Below are 17795 nucleotides of genomic sequence, written 5' to 3'. Positions count from 1 at the left end.
TTATATGAGAAACCTTAACCACTCATGTTGGAATTTGAATATTTGGTGTCAGTAACTTATTTTACCTAACAGACATGAAGGTAGTACCAGGCGTTGTCCTAATAGTTTTACAATAAAATTAACCGATTTAGTTCTCACGATAACCCTGACAGGTAGATATTATTAGCACTATTTTACAGAGGAGGAATCAGAAGCACAGAAGTCTAAATAACTTGCGCAAGGCCAAACGGATCTAAGCATTAGTTTTAATGTGGATATTAAAATTGTTTAAAATTTAATTTTTACATATTTAAGAGCATTCAGTCTACCAAGGCCTTATGCCACTTTTGCTAACATAATTTCTTTATCTTCTTTTGATTTCCTTAACATAGCTCTCCTAAAACTATGGGTAGTGCACAGGGTTTTGCGGGGGATAAGGAATATTTACATTTTGTGTGAATATTCAAATGATGCTTGGTAAAAATCTTTGAAAACTTCTTAAGTGATTATTTCTCCCCTAAAATTCTTTGAATATAGGCATGTGAGCAGCAGTGACAGAGTGGGCAAGCCTTACCGTGGTGTAAAGCCTGTTTTCAGCATTGGGGATGAAGAAGAATACGACACAGGTGTAGTAATACACTTAACTACAGAGGGCTTTGCTCAGTCATCAGGGTGATTACAGCAGTCATTCTGGGAGTAGCCAATCAACTGCTTTTTTAAAAAATTGAGATTCTGTAGAAATAATTGGAGAATCTGTGGCTTTCTATTAAGAGTTTGGTTTTAGACACCTTGAATTGTAACTATTAGAAATCCAAGCAGAGGCCGGGCGCGGTGGCTCAAGCCTGTAATCCCAGCACTTTGGGAGGCCGAGACGGGAGGATCACGAGGTCAGGAGATCGAGACCATCCTGGCTAACACGGTGAAACCCCGTCTCTACTAAAAAATACAAAAAACTAGCCGGGCGAGGTGGCGGGCGCCTGTAGTCCCAGCTACTTGGGAGGCTGAGGCAGGAGAATGGCGTAAACCCGGGAGGCGGAGCTTGCAGTGAGCTGAGATCCAGCCACTGCACTCCAGCCCGGGCTAGAGCGAGACTCCGTCTCAAAAAAAAAAAAAAAAAAAAGAAATCCAAGCAGAAATGTTAAGTAGAGGCAATTGATTATAGGTGTCTTCAGCTGAGGAGAGAGGTCTAAACTGATGATAATTTGAAGGCTATCAGTGTAGAAATAGTATATAAATCCAAGTGATGGGATTGAAATTCCTTTGATCAATCACCTAGGAGATTGAGAGTTGTGGGACTAAAGCACTGAAAATTACCAAATTGAGACTTCTGAAGTCTTTTGAAACTGGAGGCAGTATCCTAAAGGGCCACAAGATGGTGATATTGTGTCAGGGAGGGTTGTCTTCTCTGTGGTTATGTTTTTTAAAAATAATTTAGACCAGGCTTGGTGGCTCACGCCTGTAATCCCAGCACTTTGGGAGGCCGAGGCGGGCAGATCACTTGAGGTCAGGAGTTCAAGACCAACCTGACCAACATGGTTGGTCTTTGTACTTTCTCTACTAAAAAAGTACAAAAATTAGCTGGGCGTGGTGGTGCATGCCCGTAATCCCAGCTGATTGGGTGGTTGAGGCAAGAAAATTGCTTGAACCCAGGAGGCAGAGGTTGCAGTGAGCCAAGATTGTGCTACTGCATTCCAGCCTGGGCGACACAGCGAGACTCTGTGTCAAAAAAAAAAAAAAAGAAAAGAAAAAAATTTAGTCTTTGGTTTATCATTCTACTGCCCAGTTCATCCTAATTAAGCAATCATAACTAATATTGGTTAATATGTGTTAGGTAAGCAGTCATAACTAATTTTGGTTAATATGTGTATTGAGTTTGGGAAAAAATATATAAATGTACAGAATGAGGAAAAAAGACTCCCAAATCTCACCTTGCTTTTTCCAGTTAGTAAAACATGTTGCATATTTCCCATTTCAGTTCATGTATCTCCTCATTCTCCTTCTATCATATAAACATACCGTACTTTATTTAGTCCGTCTTCCAGTTGAGACTGGTGGTTTTCCAGGGTTTTTGTTTCAAATGGCAATGGATCTTTATATAAAGATATATATGCAGATTAGCTTTTGATGAAAGTATATTCAGAGGGTAAATTCTTAGCAGCCAGATTGCTAGGTTATGGGGAATCACATTTGACATTTTAATAGATACATTTACCCTCAAGATAGTGCCTATTGTTTAACAATTCAGCCATCTCTTTACAGACTAGTCAGATCATAGTTAGGTTATGCATATCAAAACAATTAAAATTCCCCAAATAGTTTAATCTTTAAAAATGTATTCTTAATATTTGCAGTTGACTTTGTTACCATATGAAAGTGATGTTTGATAATAATATTTCTATATTAATATCAGTGGCATAAGGAAATAGAGTAGCAGGATTAGAATTGGTTGTGTTATTCTTTTTTTTTTCTTTTTTTCTTTTTTTTTTTGAGACAGAGTCTCACTCTGTCACCCAAGCCGGAGTGCAGTGGTGCAATCTCAACTCACTGCAACCTCCTGGGTTCAAGCAATTATCATGCCTCAGCCTCCCAAGTAGCTGAGATTACAGGTGTGCACCACCACACCCAGCTAATTTTTTGTATTTTTTAGTGGAGACGGGGTTTCACCATGTTGTCCAGGCTGGTCTTGAACTCCTGCCCTCAGGTGATCTGCCTGCCTCCCAAAGTGCTGTGATTACAGGCGTGAGCAACTGCGCCCAGCCTGTTTGTTTTTTAATCCATATCTTCAAAATACTACTGAAATTTTTTTAGACTGTTAGGGAATGTATCATTTTAAAAGTTGGTAGTATCCATATTTAACACTTTATATTTTTTATAGATGAAATTGACAGTTCTTCAATGTCAGATGATGATAGAAAAGAGGTTGTAAACATTCAGACTTGGATAAACAAGCCAGATGTCAAACATCATTTTCCTTGTAAGGAAGTAAAAGAAAGTGGACACATGTTTCCCAGGTACTTTTAAAAATGTCTTCATCAGAAGTAAAATTGAATTTGGGGAAGTTAATAATACAAAACTGAACTACAGAAGAATATTTATCCTAGTACAATAAGATATAATTTCCTTCTGTCTACTTGTATAATAGGTCTTGAATTATAACAGTATTTCTTATGTAATTTTTGTTTTGAAAAATTTTATACAAAAATGTTGAAGGAATAGTACATTGAACACCCTTATGATTCTTTGATCAACTGTTAACACCTTTTAATACCACCCCATTTCGTATGTATATATGTACATATACATGTATATGTACACTTTTGTCAAACCTTTCAAAAGAAGCCTACAAATGTGACACTTCACCCCTAAATGCTTCAGCATAAACCTCCCAAGTATATGAGCATTCTCCTGCACAACTTCAATGCCATTACCCCACCTAAAAATTTTTGTAAATTAACATCATTTATCATACAGATCATACCCCAATTTTTCAGTGTTCCCAAAGTATCTTTTGAAGTGTGTTTTTTCTTTCTGATCCATGATCCAGTTCATTAGTTCACACATTGCATTGTCTGTTACGTGTCTTTAGTCTCACCCTGTGTGCAGCAGAACTCATCCCCCCACTCCCTCGCTTCCCTTTTCTCTTCATAATGAATGAATCCTTTGAGTCCAGGTCAGTCATCCTGCAGAATGTTCCACATTCTGGGCTTGTCTGATAATTGTCATATGGTATTACTGTACCTAAAAATGTGAAAGTATTATATTAAAAAGAAGCTGAGATACAGGGGTTGTGGGTGAGTGTTAATAATACTATGCTCATTTTGCCTTCAGGATCCAGTTACAGAGTATTACAAAATGTATAGGGAAACCCAACAATTGCCTAGTGATCTTGGATATTAGATATAGGATATGGTGCACTGAATGAGAATAGTTTATGAATATAGGTAATAGTATTAAAAATTTGAAAAGTAATATACTCCATTTCAATAAAAGATATATTATTGTAATGATTTCTATGTTGTATGGAACTTTTTATTACATTTATTATATTTTAAATCATTGCAGGATTATCTGTTAATAAAATATTAATTTTGCATACAATTAAAAGCCTTTAATATGTAGTTTACTTGTTTATAGATTAACCTCTGTTTATATTAACTCAAATAATTTTATTTAGAGTTGAACATTTTTAATAATTGGGGTGGTTGTTTCAAAACAACACCTGTTTTCAATGACATTTACTTGAATTTTTTTTTCTTTTAATGCTCTTTTTGTCTCAAGTCATCTGTTGGTTACTGCAACACATATGTATTGTTTAAGGGAGATTGTTTCACGGAAAGGATTGGCTTATATACAGTCTCGACAAGCGCTGAATTCTGTAGTTAAAATTACATCCAAAAAAAAACATCCTGAACTCATTACCTTCAAGTATGGAAATAGCAGTGCTTCAGGAATAGAAATCTTGGCAATTGAAAGGTAAGATTTTCCTTACGATGATATTATCTGAATTACTGCAGTTCACTATAAAGAGTTTGTTTCTCTATTTTGGGGAATGGATGGTGGAATAGGATAGGTGAACCACTGTTAGCGTTTCTTATTATCTCTTTCTCCCCAGTCCTTAGCCATGTGTGGTTTAGCCATTAGCACATGATTTGAGTAAGTGCCATAGCAAATTTCGTAAAGTTTCTGACCCAAGGATCCTTATTGTTAATCTACACCAGTGCTGCACTAATTGCTGGCTTGCAATGAAATAAGAAACTTGTTTTAGAGTATGTCAATATTTTTATTTTCCTTCACAGAAAAATTCTTGTTTTGACAAACTGTCAGTGAACTAAGCAGTGTGCTGGATGATATAGGTAATTTACAGCCTGGTACAAGCCCCCGCCTTTATCTCATTGTGGGTCACTAACAGTTCACAGACTGGCCCAAGGGCTGTTGACCACACTGATATTGATACTAAACCATTTTTAAATCTATAGATAAAAATATGAAGCCCAGAGGGGTTGAATGACTTCCCAGATCCTGACACTTAGTTTGTGACAGATCCAAATATAGCCTTCCTGACTCCTGATTTGTGGTTTATTCCACCTTGCATCAGTTCAAGTTGTTCCCCTCCTGAGATTTAGGGTTACACTTCTTGTTTACAGGAGTGCTTGGATAAAGAGTAAGCTTAAGGTAATATCGGAGCACTTTTAAATAATCAACTTCAATTGAAAGGGGAAATTATTCAGTTTCTTTGATCTTTTACTGACAATTAGGTAGCAAACATCATGAATCTGTACTGTTTTATGTACTTTGTTAAAAGAAAATAATACCCGATTTGTAAAAAAAGTCACTTTGTTGCTTTATGTAAGAATAAATATTTACATAGTGATATTTTCTTTTTTTTTTTTTTTTTTTTTTTTTTTTTTGAGACGGAGTCTCGCGCTGTCACCCAGGCTGGAGTGCTGTGGCCGGATCTCAGCTCACTGCAAGCTCCGCCTCCCGGGTTCACGCCATTCTCCTGCCTCAGCCTCCCGAGTAGCTGGGACTACAGGCGCCGCCACCTCGCCCGGCTAGTTTTTTGTAGTTTTTAGTAGAGACGGGGTTTCACCGTGTTAGTCAGGATGGTCTCGATCTCCTGACCTCGTGATCCGCCCGTCTCGGCCTCCCAAAGTGCTAGAATATTTTCAATTAATAAAGATATAAAGAATATGTCATTCTAATTCTCTGTTAACACATTGATGAGTATCATCTCAGATTTTTTTAATGCATATGTTATTTCTCTATTAAAAACTAGATAAATGTGATACAGGCTTGTTTTTGTGTTCTGATTTTTTAAGAAAACAGTATAGTGTGATATATTTACATTTTAATAAATATAAATTATTATTTTTTTTTGAGGCAGAGTCTCTCTCTGTCGCTCAGGCTGGAGTGCAGTGGTGCGATCTTGGCTCACTGCAAGCTCCGCCTCCCTGGTTCACGCCATTCTCCCTGCCTCAGCCTCCCGAGTAGTGGGGACTACAGGCGCCCACCACCACACCTGGCTAATTTTTTGTATTTTTAGTAGAGGCAAGGTTTCACCGTCTTAGCCAGGATGGTCTTGATCAACTGACCTTGTGATACACCCATCTCGGCCTCCCAAAGTGCTGGGATTACAGGCGTGAGCCACCGCGCCCAGCCCAATAAATATAAATTCTTAACTTTTTAATGGTAGATATTCTGTTATAAGGATTTCTCAGGAGATTGATTTAACAAGCCTCATGTTCATTGGCATGTACATTATTTCATATGTTTAACTATTAATCTTCTAGTGGGCCTTTAAAAAAATGTGTATTTACATAGTTGTCCAATTCATCTTCTCAGGATAAATTCCTGCAACTAGATTCAGTGGGTCTCTGAGGTATACACATTTTAATATCTACTGATAAATTAATTTTAACCAAAGGAGATTTGAATTATGACTTTATCATGTATAGTAAAAGTTGAGAATTATGTTTTAAAGGCTTTCCCATAAATTTTGCTAAATAAATTGAAGTTTATTGTATATAGATCAACATCTTTTTTTAATTCAGAGTTGTGGAAGATAGTCTTAATAGTGGAAGATAAAGTAACTAGATTCTCCCTCTGCCTTTCTTCATTGACATTTATGGTTCTCTATTCTGGCTTGCATATGTAACACTTACAGATGATTTATACAGTGGAATTGTTAGGTTTTACAGAAAATGCTTTAAAAAAAACAAAAAAAAACACTATTTTTATTCTACAAGAAAAGAAAATGGACGTTTAATCTATGGTGTTGATATTTTGTAATAGTTATCATATGTCTTGTCTTTTGTAAATATTTCAGACCTTACAACACCATTTTATTATGTACATAACCCTCTGTAAAGTTTGGATAACTACAGCTATTTTTTAGGTAGGAATCTGTTTTGGTGAACTTAAATTACTTGCTTAAAGTCAAACTATTAAGTGTTGGAATTGTCATTGTCTTTGGAATTGGATAACAACAATTCGTATGTGATTTTTGTAGCTAATTGAAGGTACATCTGTATTGGGGACTGGAATATTATATTTTTTATCTTGTGTTTTATCTAGCTATTACCTATATTTAATAATGGCTCAAAGAATTTTAGCTTTACACTGTATGAAAAATCACATTGCCTTTGCATTTAGGTTTTCTCTCTTTCAAAATAAGTTTTGGATTATGTTCAAATAAGCTATGGGAGTACATAGGAGGCATTTCTGCTGGCTTTGTGGGTTAGGGAAAGCTTCCCATTGGAGGCGACCTATCAGCTGAGTCTTGAAGGGAAAGCACTGTATTAATATGTATATGTGTCTATATATATATATATTTTTCCTTCCCCTTAGGTATTTGATTCCAAATGCAGGGGATGCTACTAAAGCCATAAAACAGCAGATCATGAAAGTTTTGGATGCTTTGGAAAGTTAATATAAAAGAAAATTATTTAAAAAGAAATTAAGACAACCAAGAGAAACATGGACATATACTTCCTGGTAAATACTAACTGGAGACCTTTCATTTGCTCATGGGGCTGCTTAAATAGCAGGTCTAAGAAAGTGTAAATTATTATAATCAATCTGTGGACAGTAAACTTTTTAAAAATATTTCTTTTGCATTTTGGTTTTATAAAATGATGTATTATAAAGGTCAGTTATTAAATTACTTTGAAGTAACTGACCCTGTGCCCTTATGGACTAAGTAAGGATACAGAATGCAGTTCTGTTTTGAAGAGCTGTTTTAAGGGAACATGCATCACTTTCGGGTTCAAAAACAGCTGTACACATACATATCTGCAGTGTCTTCACTGAAAATTAGAGATAGAATTAGTTGAGGAGACTTCCTTAATTGCTAGATTGTTTCACCCACTGAGCAATATCAGAAACTAAAAACATAAATAACTCACTCACTGTTTCTGTTCTTCTTAAGAAGAGTGAAATCTTTTTAATGGAATGGTTGAAGATTCCTGCCAACTCAAAATACAGTACAGCTAGTAAAGTGTTGAAACATCATTTTCTAAATCACCTTTGCTCCATTAGCTAATTATTTGGACACTAAATGCTTCAAAGATAAGAAACTTCATCCTAATGATTTCTAAAGAGCAGTTGAAAGCATTAAAATAAGTAGGTAGGCTGTTAAGATTAACATTTTGGGGACAGAATTGTGTCTGTAAAAATGTCATTGGTTTTTATTACAAGTGGATTATTTGATTTATATTTTAAAACTAAGTGTTTAAGCCACATTGATTTGTCCTCATTGAGGATTATAGTCGGTAACCACAGTAATATCCACTTATATAAATGCCAAATAATCAGAGAGCTTATAAAGTACAATTGTTTTTGTCATCATTTTCTGAATTTCTTTCTCTTCTTTTGGTTTTATCCTCTCATTGAAGTTCCAGTGGTTTGAAATTATTTTTGGACACATTCTCTTAATGTACTGAAAATTGCTCTGCTGTATTTTGCAGAGTTCTTCATTTCATGTATAGTGGTCCATATTAGACACATTTGGTAAGAGAAATCCAGGAACACATTTAGGGCCATGGAATGATACTTTGTAAAATCCATTTGGGAAGTTGCAATACCCACAATCTGACATGTCCTAAAATATAATGGATTATCTCTAAGGGGTTGATGGGAGAAATATTTAGATGTACCTGGTTAACAGCCAGTCATTTTGATTTACTTATGGAAATCAAGTGAATAGAAGGCAACATAATTCAGGAAATCTTATTCTAATATCTAATAAAAACAGTTTGAGTGGTTGAAGACATCTGCATGAAATTGCACCTGGGTGCATTACTTGGTATAACTCTCCCCTAAAACTGTTGTATTGCATTTTTTCCCTTTTCTTGGCACCCCTTTAGAAATGTGCTGAAGTCTCATTTTTCACCCATTTCAGCCATGGGACATTTTTCATAATATTAATGTAAAGATGTTTGTGTTACTGTTTATAAATTACAATTGTAAATAAATTAATACAGTTTGCTCAAAATTTTGTTCTTAAAGACACTGTCTCTCTCTTTCTTTTCCCTATTTGCAAATCTCTTAAGACCACAAAATTAGAGAATTGAAGGCATTTAGTAAGTTACCTACTACCATGAACTACACAGTTATAGGATTATTTATGACTATTAAATGAAAATACATTTCATTGAATGTTCTAGGCACTTGTGTAGCTCATCCTTCCTTCACTGGCCCACTGACCACAGAGCTGGGAATCACTCTGGGCTGGCCACCTCTCATGGGCTTTCATGATTGCACAGGTTGCAACTTTAGGAGGTTGTTATTTTTTGTATTTTCAAGAGAAGGAAACCAAGGCTCAAAGAAATTGAGTGAAAAGAGAAAGTATTTCTCTTATCTCCACACTCCCTGGAAATTATTTTGGTCTATGAAGGTATACAATTACTTCTCCTGTATAGGATTGATACCATTTGCTCACCATTAATAAAACTTGGTCATTATGATAAATTTGTATTGACATACTCAGCTGTTTTTGTCACTGTGTTTCACACAGGACCTTTAACTCCTTAGCATGATACTCTGACATTAGACTAACCAGCCGTAAATTGGCAGTCCTAGTTAAAATTGATAGTTTGATGTGGGGGACCCCAACCCTGTAGGTTGAATGAGTAATGAATGTAGTATCTCAGTTTGAACATTAACATCTTGAACTTAACATATTTATTGAAGTATTCACATGCCTTAAAGCTCCCCCTTTTCGGTAGTTATTGGAATATCCACAGAGTTGTGCAACTCTAGTTCTAGAACATTTCATCACCTCAGAAAAACAGAACAAATCTATACCTGTTAGTAGTCACTCTCCTTTCCTCTTCCCTCCAACCGTTACCAAGCACCATTCTACTTTCTGTCTCTGTGGATTCCGGACATTTCATTACAAAAGGAATCACACATTGCCAGCTTTTTTCACTTAATATACATATTTTTTCTAATTTTTAAATCACATCTATTTCTTCAAAACATATATATATATATTGGGTGGGGGGCGGTGAATGGAGTCCCACTGTGGCGCCCAGGCTGGAGTGAAGTGGTAAGATCTCGGCTCACTGCAACCTCCACCTTCCCTGTTCAAGCAATTCTCCTGCCTCAGCCTCACGAGTAACTGGGACTACAGGTGTGTGCCACCACACCCGGCTAATTTTTGTATTTTTAGCAGAGACAGGGTTTTGCCATGTTGGCCAGGCTGGTCTCGAACTTGTGACCTCAAGTGATCTGCCCGCCTCAGCCTCCCAAAGTGCTGGGATTACAGGCATGAGCCACCATGCCCAACCTCAAAACATAATATTTTAAAGCTTCATTTGCATTGTAGCATGTATCAGAATTTCATTTCTTGTGGCTGAATAGTATTTTATTGTATAGATGTAACTCATTTATTCATCAGATGGTGGACATTTGGGTTTCTTCCACTTTTTGGCTTTTATGAATAATGCCCTGTGAATATTTGTGTACCAATTTTTGTGTTAAACGTTTTCATTTCTTTTGGATATTTACCTAGGAGTGGAATTACTGAGCTGTATGTTAATTCCATGTTTAACTTTTCGAGGAACTTCCAAACTATTCCACTTTGCTTCCCTACTGGCAATATGAGTGATTTCTCCACTTGCTTGCCAACACTTGTAACTGTGTCTTGTTGATTATAGCGATCCCTAGAGTGGCCACTGGGTACACCCACAAGTTCACTAACTGGGCAAGGAAAAACAGGTTGCCCATTTTTCATATCAGTGGAGTTTGATGGAAAGAGAGGCACATTTTTGGAGTTAATTGTTATTATATGTCAGAGACTGAAGAACATTGATTAAGGAAGCATTTTCATTTTCCTGATTGAGGAGAAAAGAATTCAGCTATGGTCACTTACCCCTGCGAGAATGTTATGCAGAGTTTTATGTGGCATGCAGTGTGTTATGTAGTGCTTAATAAAAATATTCTTTTTTACCAAGGAATTTTAAGGATCAAGGACTTTAAGATCTGAAACTATAAAAATTCTGGAAGATAACATCAGAAAAACCCTTCTAGACACTGGCTTAGGCAAGGATTTCATGACCAAGAACCCAGAAGCAAATGCAATAAAAACAAAGATAAATATGTGGGATTTAATTCAACTAACGAGCTTTTTTCATGGCAAAAGGAACAATCAGCAGAGTAAACACCCCACAGAGTGGGAGAAAATCTTCACAATCTACACGTCTGACAAAGGACTAATATCCAGAATCTACAACAAACTCAAGTTAGCAAGAAAAAAATCCCATCAAAAAGTGTGCCTATGGAATACTATGCAGCCATAAAAAAGGATGCGTTCATGTCCTTTGTAGGGACATGGATGCAGCTGGAAACCATCATTCTGAGCAAACTGTCACAAGGACAGAAAACCAAACACCGCATGTTCTCACTCACAGGTGGGAATTGAACAGTGAGAACACTTGGACACGGTGGGGAACACACACCGGGGCCTGTCGTGGGGTGGGGTGAGGGGGAGGGATAGCATTAGGAGAAATACCTAATGTAAATTATGAGTTAATGGGTGCAGCACACCAACATGGCACATGTATACATGTGTAACAAATCTGCATGTTGTGCACATGTACCCTAGAACGTAATATAATATTAATATTTGGGTTCTTAAGTATAATAAAAAATTCAGGACATATAAACAGTAAAATTGTGTTCTACCACAAAAAAAAAAAAAAAGTGTGCTAAGGACATGAATAAACAGTTCTCAAAAGAAGATACACAGATGGCCAAAAACATGAAAAAATGCTCAACATCACTAATGATTAGGGGAACACAAATCAAAACCACAATGTGATACCATCTTACTCCTCCAAGAATGGCCATAATCAAAAAATTTAAAAATAATAGATATTGGCCGGGCGCGGTGGCTCAAGCCTGTAATCCCAGCACTTTGGGAGGCCGAGACGGGCGGATCACGAGGTCAGGAGATCGAGACCATCCTGGCTAACATGGTGAAACCCCGTCTCTACTAAAAAATACAAAAAACTAGCCGGGCGACATGGTGGGCGCCTGTAGTCCCAGCTGCTTGGGAGGCTGAGGCAGGAGAATGGCGTAAACCCAGGAGGCGGAGCTTGCAGTGAGCTGCGACCCGGCCACTGCACTCCAGCCTGGGCGGCAGAGCGAGACTCCGTCTCAAAAAAAAAAATAAAAAAAAAAAAAAAAAATAATAATAGATATTGGCATGGATGCTGTAAACAGGGAATGCATCTATGCTGCTGGTGGGAATATAAACTAGTACAACCACGGTGGAAAACTGGAGATTCCTTAAAGAATTAAAAGTAGAACTACCATTTGATTCAGCAATCCCACTGCCAGGTATCTCCCCAGAGGAAAAGAAGTCATTGGCTGGTCGTGGTGACTCACACCTGTAATCTCAGCACTTTGGGAGGCTGAGGCAGGTGGATCATCTGAGGTCAGGAGTTTGAGACCAACCTGGCCAAAAAGGTGAAACCCTGTCTCTACTAAAAATGCAAAAATTAGTTGGGCATGGTGGTGGGCGCCTGTAATCCCAGCTATTTGGGAGGCTGAGGCAGGAGAATTGCTTGACCGCAGGAGGTGGAGGCTGCAGTGAGCTGAGATCACGCCATTGCACTCCAGTCTGGGTGACAGAGCAAGATACCATCTCAAAAAAAAAAAAAAAGTCATTATAAGAAAAGGATAACTTGCACATGCATGTTTATAGCAGCACAATTTGCAATTGCAAAAATATGGAACCAGCTCAAATGCCCATCAATCAACAAGTGGATATATATATGTATATATATGATGGAATACTATTCAGTCATAAAAAGGAATTAATGAATGGCATTGGCAGAGACCTGGATAATATTGGAGACTACTATTCTAAGTGAAGTAACTCAGGAATGGAAAACCAAACATCATATGTTCTCGCTCATAAGTGGGAGCTAAGCTATGAGGATGCAAAGGCATAAGAATGAGACAATGGAATGTGGGGACTCAGGGAAAGAGTGGGAAGGGGTGAGGGATAAAACACTACAAATTGGGTGCAGAATGTACTGCTCAGGTGATGGGTGTACCAAAATTTCACAAATCACTAAAGAATTTACTCATGTCACCAAAGACCACCTGTTCCCCAATAACCTATGGAAATAATTAAAATAAATAAAATGAAAAAAAAATAGACCCCCACAAATAATGGGCAGTTGTTTTGAGCAAAGTTTCAAAGGCAATTCAATTGAGAAAGGGTAGTCTTTTCAACGTATGGTGTTGGAACAACTAGATACCCATATACAAAGAAATTAACCTCACCCTTTATATCTCAAACCTTATACAAAAATTAACTCAATGGATCATACAGCTAAATGTGCAATGTAAACCTATAAAACTAATAGAAAACAGGAGAAAATTTTCATGATTTTGGGTGAGGCCATAGTTGTTAGACATAGGAAAAGCACAATCCATAAGAATGAATCACGGTCTATAATCCCAGCACTTTGGGAGGCTGAGGCGGGCAGATCACAAGATCAGGAGATAGAGACCAGCCTGGCCTGCATGGTGAAACCCCCTCTCTACTAAAAATACAAAAATCAGTCGAGTTTGGGGATGTGCGCCTGTAATCCCAGCTACTCGGGAGGCTGAGGTAAGAGAATCGCTTGACTCCGGGAGGCAGAGGTGGCAGTGAGCTGAGATCGCGCCACTGCACTCCAGCCTGGGTGACAGAGCGAGACTCCATCTCAAAAAAAAAAAAGAAAGAAATTAAAAATACATTTAAAATTTTTGCTCTGCAAAAGACACTTAATAGAAGGGAAAGACAAGCTAGATACTGGGGGAAAATACTGTACTTGCAAAACATACCAACAAAGGATTTGTGTTAAGAATATATGAAAATTTTCACTACAACAATAAGAAAACAAAACAATGGGGAAAAGAAGCATTTCTTCAGAGAAACATGGGTGGCAAATAGGCATGTGAAAAGATCATCATTAGCTGTTGGGGAAAAGTAAATCAAAACCACAATGAGATGCTACTACACACCAGTTAGATTGGCTAAAATTAAAAACAAAAAATGACAATACCGAGTGCCGGTGAGGATATGGAGCAACTAGAACATTCATACATTGCTGGTGGGTGTACAAAGTGGTACAGACACTCTAGACAACAGTTTGGCAATTTCTTATGAAGAAACATAAGTTTACTATACAACCCAGCAATCCCTTTCCTAGGTATTTACCCTAGAGAAATGAAGACTTACATCCACGCAGAAGAGTTCATGGTCATAACTGCCCTACTGTGCCACCTCTTTGCTGTTTGCTGTCCTGGAAACAGTAGGCCAGAGCTAGTGGCCTTCTCAGTACTTGCTTTTCTCTTCAGGTAGCCAGCTTAACTCCACAGGTACCTGTCTAACCCACGTGGGAATATTAAGTTGGTTTCCCAACATTAAGCAACTTGTCCAAAGTTACATGGTGTGTCAGCAAAGTTTTGAACTCAGGTCTCCTGATTTGCAGAGAACTGCATCAGAAATTTAAAAATTCTATGTATCTGTGCATGTATGTGTATATTTAGATGCATACACACTCTTTGACTCCTCCCTGTACACAGTTCTAACTCAATATGATAATTCCCAAGTTTGATCCTTTGCTTTCTGTAGTATCATACTCTTTCCTTCTCGGATTGCATCTACTCATAGATTTCTTCTCTTATTCTCTGCAAATGACTGCAGTTCTGATTTTCAGCCCCTAATTTCTGACTGCTGTTAGTGTTTTCATATTGTGGTGTTACAAGGTATTCACACACATACATACACACGTTTTCAAGCACAGTCCCTGACTCCTATAGCCTTGTTAAGTCTTTTGTGATAATGCCAGGTGTGTTAGGCCTCAGGGGCAGGCCCCAGGAAATAGAATCTCTCTGGCCTCTCCTGCTCTCCTTGTCACCTGCCCCAAGGCAGGACTCTAATCTTGCAGATGCTGGGTCTTAAAACTCTCCTGAGAGCTCCTGCCCTATCCCTTGGAGGAAGGAATGCTGATGACATGAAGTTCCCATAGAAGCCCAAGAGAACAGGGGTTGAAGAGCTTCTGGATAGCTGACCACGTGGAGGTTCTGGAGGGTGGTGTGTCCAGGAGGGCCTGGAGGCTTTGTGCCCCTCCTCCCATACCTTGCCCTACACCTCTTCATCTGTAGCCTTTGCAACATCCTTTATGATAAACCAGGAAACATGTTTCCATGAGTTCCGTGAGCTGCTCCAGCAAATCATTCAAACCCAGAGATGGAGTCATAGCAACCCCAACTTGAAAGTGGTTGTCAGAAGTTCTGGAGTCCAAGACATGGCTGGTGCCTGGTGTATCTTCCTCAGGTAGACAGTGTTGGAATTGAGTAGGAGGATACCCAGCTGGTGTCCACTTCTTGGTGGTAGGGAGGAACCCCCTCACATTTGGTCACAGAATTCTTCTGTGTTGATGATTGCTGTGATGGTGATGTAAGAGCAGAGGAAAAACACGTAGAGTTTTTCCACCTCTACGTGGAACACATATCCACCTCTCCCCCAAAAACTGAGCTCACGTTCCCGCAGACTCAACTCACACTATGAAGCGGCAGCTGGAGGAATGCTGAGGGAAAGGAGAGACCAGTTAGGAAGTGCCTGTAGCAGTCTCCCTAAGGTGAGCAAGGCCTACCTGTGGATGGTGGTGGTGGGAACTGAAAGGAGGAATCAGGGACATTTCAGGAGAGTAAGAAGAGTCCTGTCCCTTACCAGAGGTGGGGAATGAAAGACTCGAAAGTCACTGAAGTGACTTAGATTTTCTTGGAGGGCTGGAAAGCAGGGAGAGTTAGAAAACTGGGCATAAATTGTGGTGCCTGTTAAGTGCTGGGTGGAGAAGCTCTTGGAGGTGATACATTTAGCTTTACATAGTTGAGTTTGAACTGATGTTAACACATGTAAATAGAGATGGTGGCAGCTGGAGATGTTGAAACAGGTCCTCTGGAGTAAAAATTAAAATCTGTAGCCGGGCGAGGTGGCGGGCGCCTGTAGTCCTAGCTACTCGGGAGGCTGAGGCAGGAGAATGGCGTGAACCCGGGAGGCGGAGCTTGCAGTGAGCTGAGATCTGGCCACTGCACTCCAGCCTGGGCGGCAGAGCGAGACTCCGTCTCAAAAAAAAAAAAAAAAAAATTAAAATCTGACTAGTAACAGCCTGGAAATGGTCATTAAGCCTGTGAGACATGAGTATAAATGAGAATAGAGACTGAAAAGGCACATCAGATTTTTAGCTGGGCTTTCAAGATCCATTTGGCCCGGTAGTTTTGTTTTTTGGCCTATTTTCATATGTCAGATGAACGGGAACATGGAGGTAAGGCAGAGGTGCTGCAGAGAAGGGACAGTGAGGGGAGTGGTGGCAGGCAGGGCTGCACAAACTTCACCCTTCAGCCAGATTCTTCTTCCATTACCTCTAAATCCTTTTACATATAGGTGAGTACAAGGTCCTGAGGGTGAGGTGATTTGCCCTAGGTATTAACATCCCAGTGTCAGAGCCAGAACCAGAACCAGAACCCAGTGACTAGCTTTTCCATTATGCCCAGAAAGTTCTAAAGAAAGGTTTAAAAAACACACTTTCATTTAGCTTTTCCTTCTCTAGGAACACCCCTAGTGCCCAGAACACCCATAGTGCCCAAGTCAGCAGTTTCCCTGCATGTGACAGAGGGACAGTACCCATAGGCTTTTGGTCTTGATGGCCTTCTCCTGGTCCTGCTTCTCTCTCTCTCTTTTTTTTTTTTTTTTTGAAATGGAGTCTCGCTCTGTCGCCCAGGCTGGAGTGCAGTGGCACGATCTTGGCTCACTGCAACCTCCGCCTCCCATGTTCAAGTCATTCTGATGCCTCAGCCTCCTGAGTAGCTGGGATTACAGGCATGTGCCACCACGCCCAGCTAATCTTTGTATTTTTAGTAGAGACGGGGTTTCACCGTGCTGGTCAGGCTGCTCTCGAACTCCTGAACTCGTGATCCACCTGCCTCGGCCTCCCGAAGTGCTGGGATTATAGGCGTGAGCCACTGCACTCAGCCTGGTCCTTCTCTAATGGCTCCTTCCCAGGCTCCACAGTCCCTTCTTCTTCTGCATGTGCCTTTTACACTCCTCTTGTGTGTTCTCATCCAAATTCAGAGCTTCCTCTTAGTTAAAACTGCTGATGACTCCTAAGTCAATTTCCGGCCCAGACATCTTCTGAGCTTGAGGCTTTGGTCCAGTTGCCTAGTGGGCATCTCCACCTGGATGCCATGGCTCATGCCTATAAGGCCAGCACTTTGGGAAGCCAAAGTGGGAGGATCACTTAAGCCCAGGAGTTTGAGACCAGCGTGAGCAACATTGTAAGAATCCATTTCTAAAAAATTGAAATAATTTGCATTTTGAACAAGCACTTCAAATAACATGTCTAGCCAGGTTTAGGACCACTATTAGATACAATGTTATGCCAATAAAATTGGAAGTCTAGATGAATTTTTTTTTTCACAGGTTGTCTGTGACCAAAGGTTGACCCTGAAACCTCATAGGTTAATGAGCATAGCAGAAATTAAAAGATTTTAAAGGTCTTCCTGCTACAAAGCCAAGTCCAGATAGTCTCTTAAGCTGCAGAAAGGCCATAACTGCTACATATTTCCCCCCCAATTTTTTGTTATGAAAGCTTAAAATTTTAAACTTCTACAAAGTTTTAATCTAGTACCATGAAAAGCTGTATCCTCCTCCTAGATTTAATAATTAACATTTTGCCATATCTGCTTTATCTTATGTATTTTCTTTGTGCTGACGATTTTCAAGTCAAACATTCTGACAGTTCATCCCTAAA

General features: G+C 39.0%; 1 protein-coding gene across 2 annotated transcripts in view; it reads left to right on the top strand.

The window, feature by feature from the left end:
• The window catches only part of TBC1D23 (TBC1 domain family member 23), a 64837-nt gene extending 55853 nt beyond the window's left edge, over positions 1-8984 (top strand). The window contains exons 15-18 of one of the 2 annotated variants that reach the window (XM_033211497.1): positions 517-605; positions 2855-2990; positions 4258-4452; positions 7327-8984. In XM_033211497.1, the coding sequence (XP_033067388.1) occupies positions 517-605; positions 2855-2990; positions 4258-4452; positions 7327-7408 (502 nt within the window). In that variant the 3' untranslated portion in view covers positions 7409-8984. The remainder of the gene's footprint in view (positions 1-516; positions 606-2854; positions 2991-4257; positions 4453-7326) is intronic. The other variant, XM_033211496.1, reaches the window with a different exon arrangement.
• Positions 8985-17795: the final 8811 nt, after the last annotated feature.

The sequence above is a fragment of the Trachypithecus francoisi genome, unplaced genomic scaffold, assembly GCF_009764315.1.
Source record: "Trachypithecus francoisi isolate TF-2019V2 unplaced genomic scaffold, Tfra_2.0 Lachesis_group0, whole genome shotgun sequence".
NCBI classification, from domain to species: Eukaryota; Metazoa; Chordata; class Mammalia; order Primates; family Cercopithecidae; genus Trachypithecus; species Trachypithecus francoisi.
The sequence above is the reverse complement of the archived record's forward strand: the minus strand, read 5'-3'. Positions and strand labels throughout refer to the sequence as shown.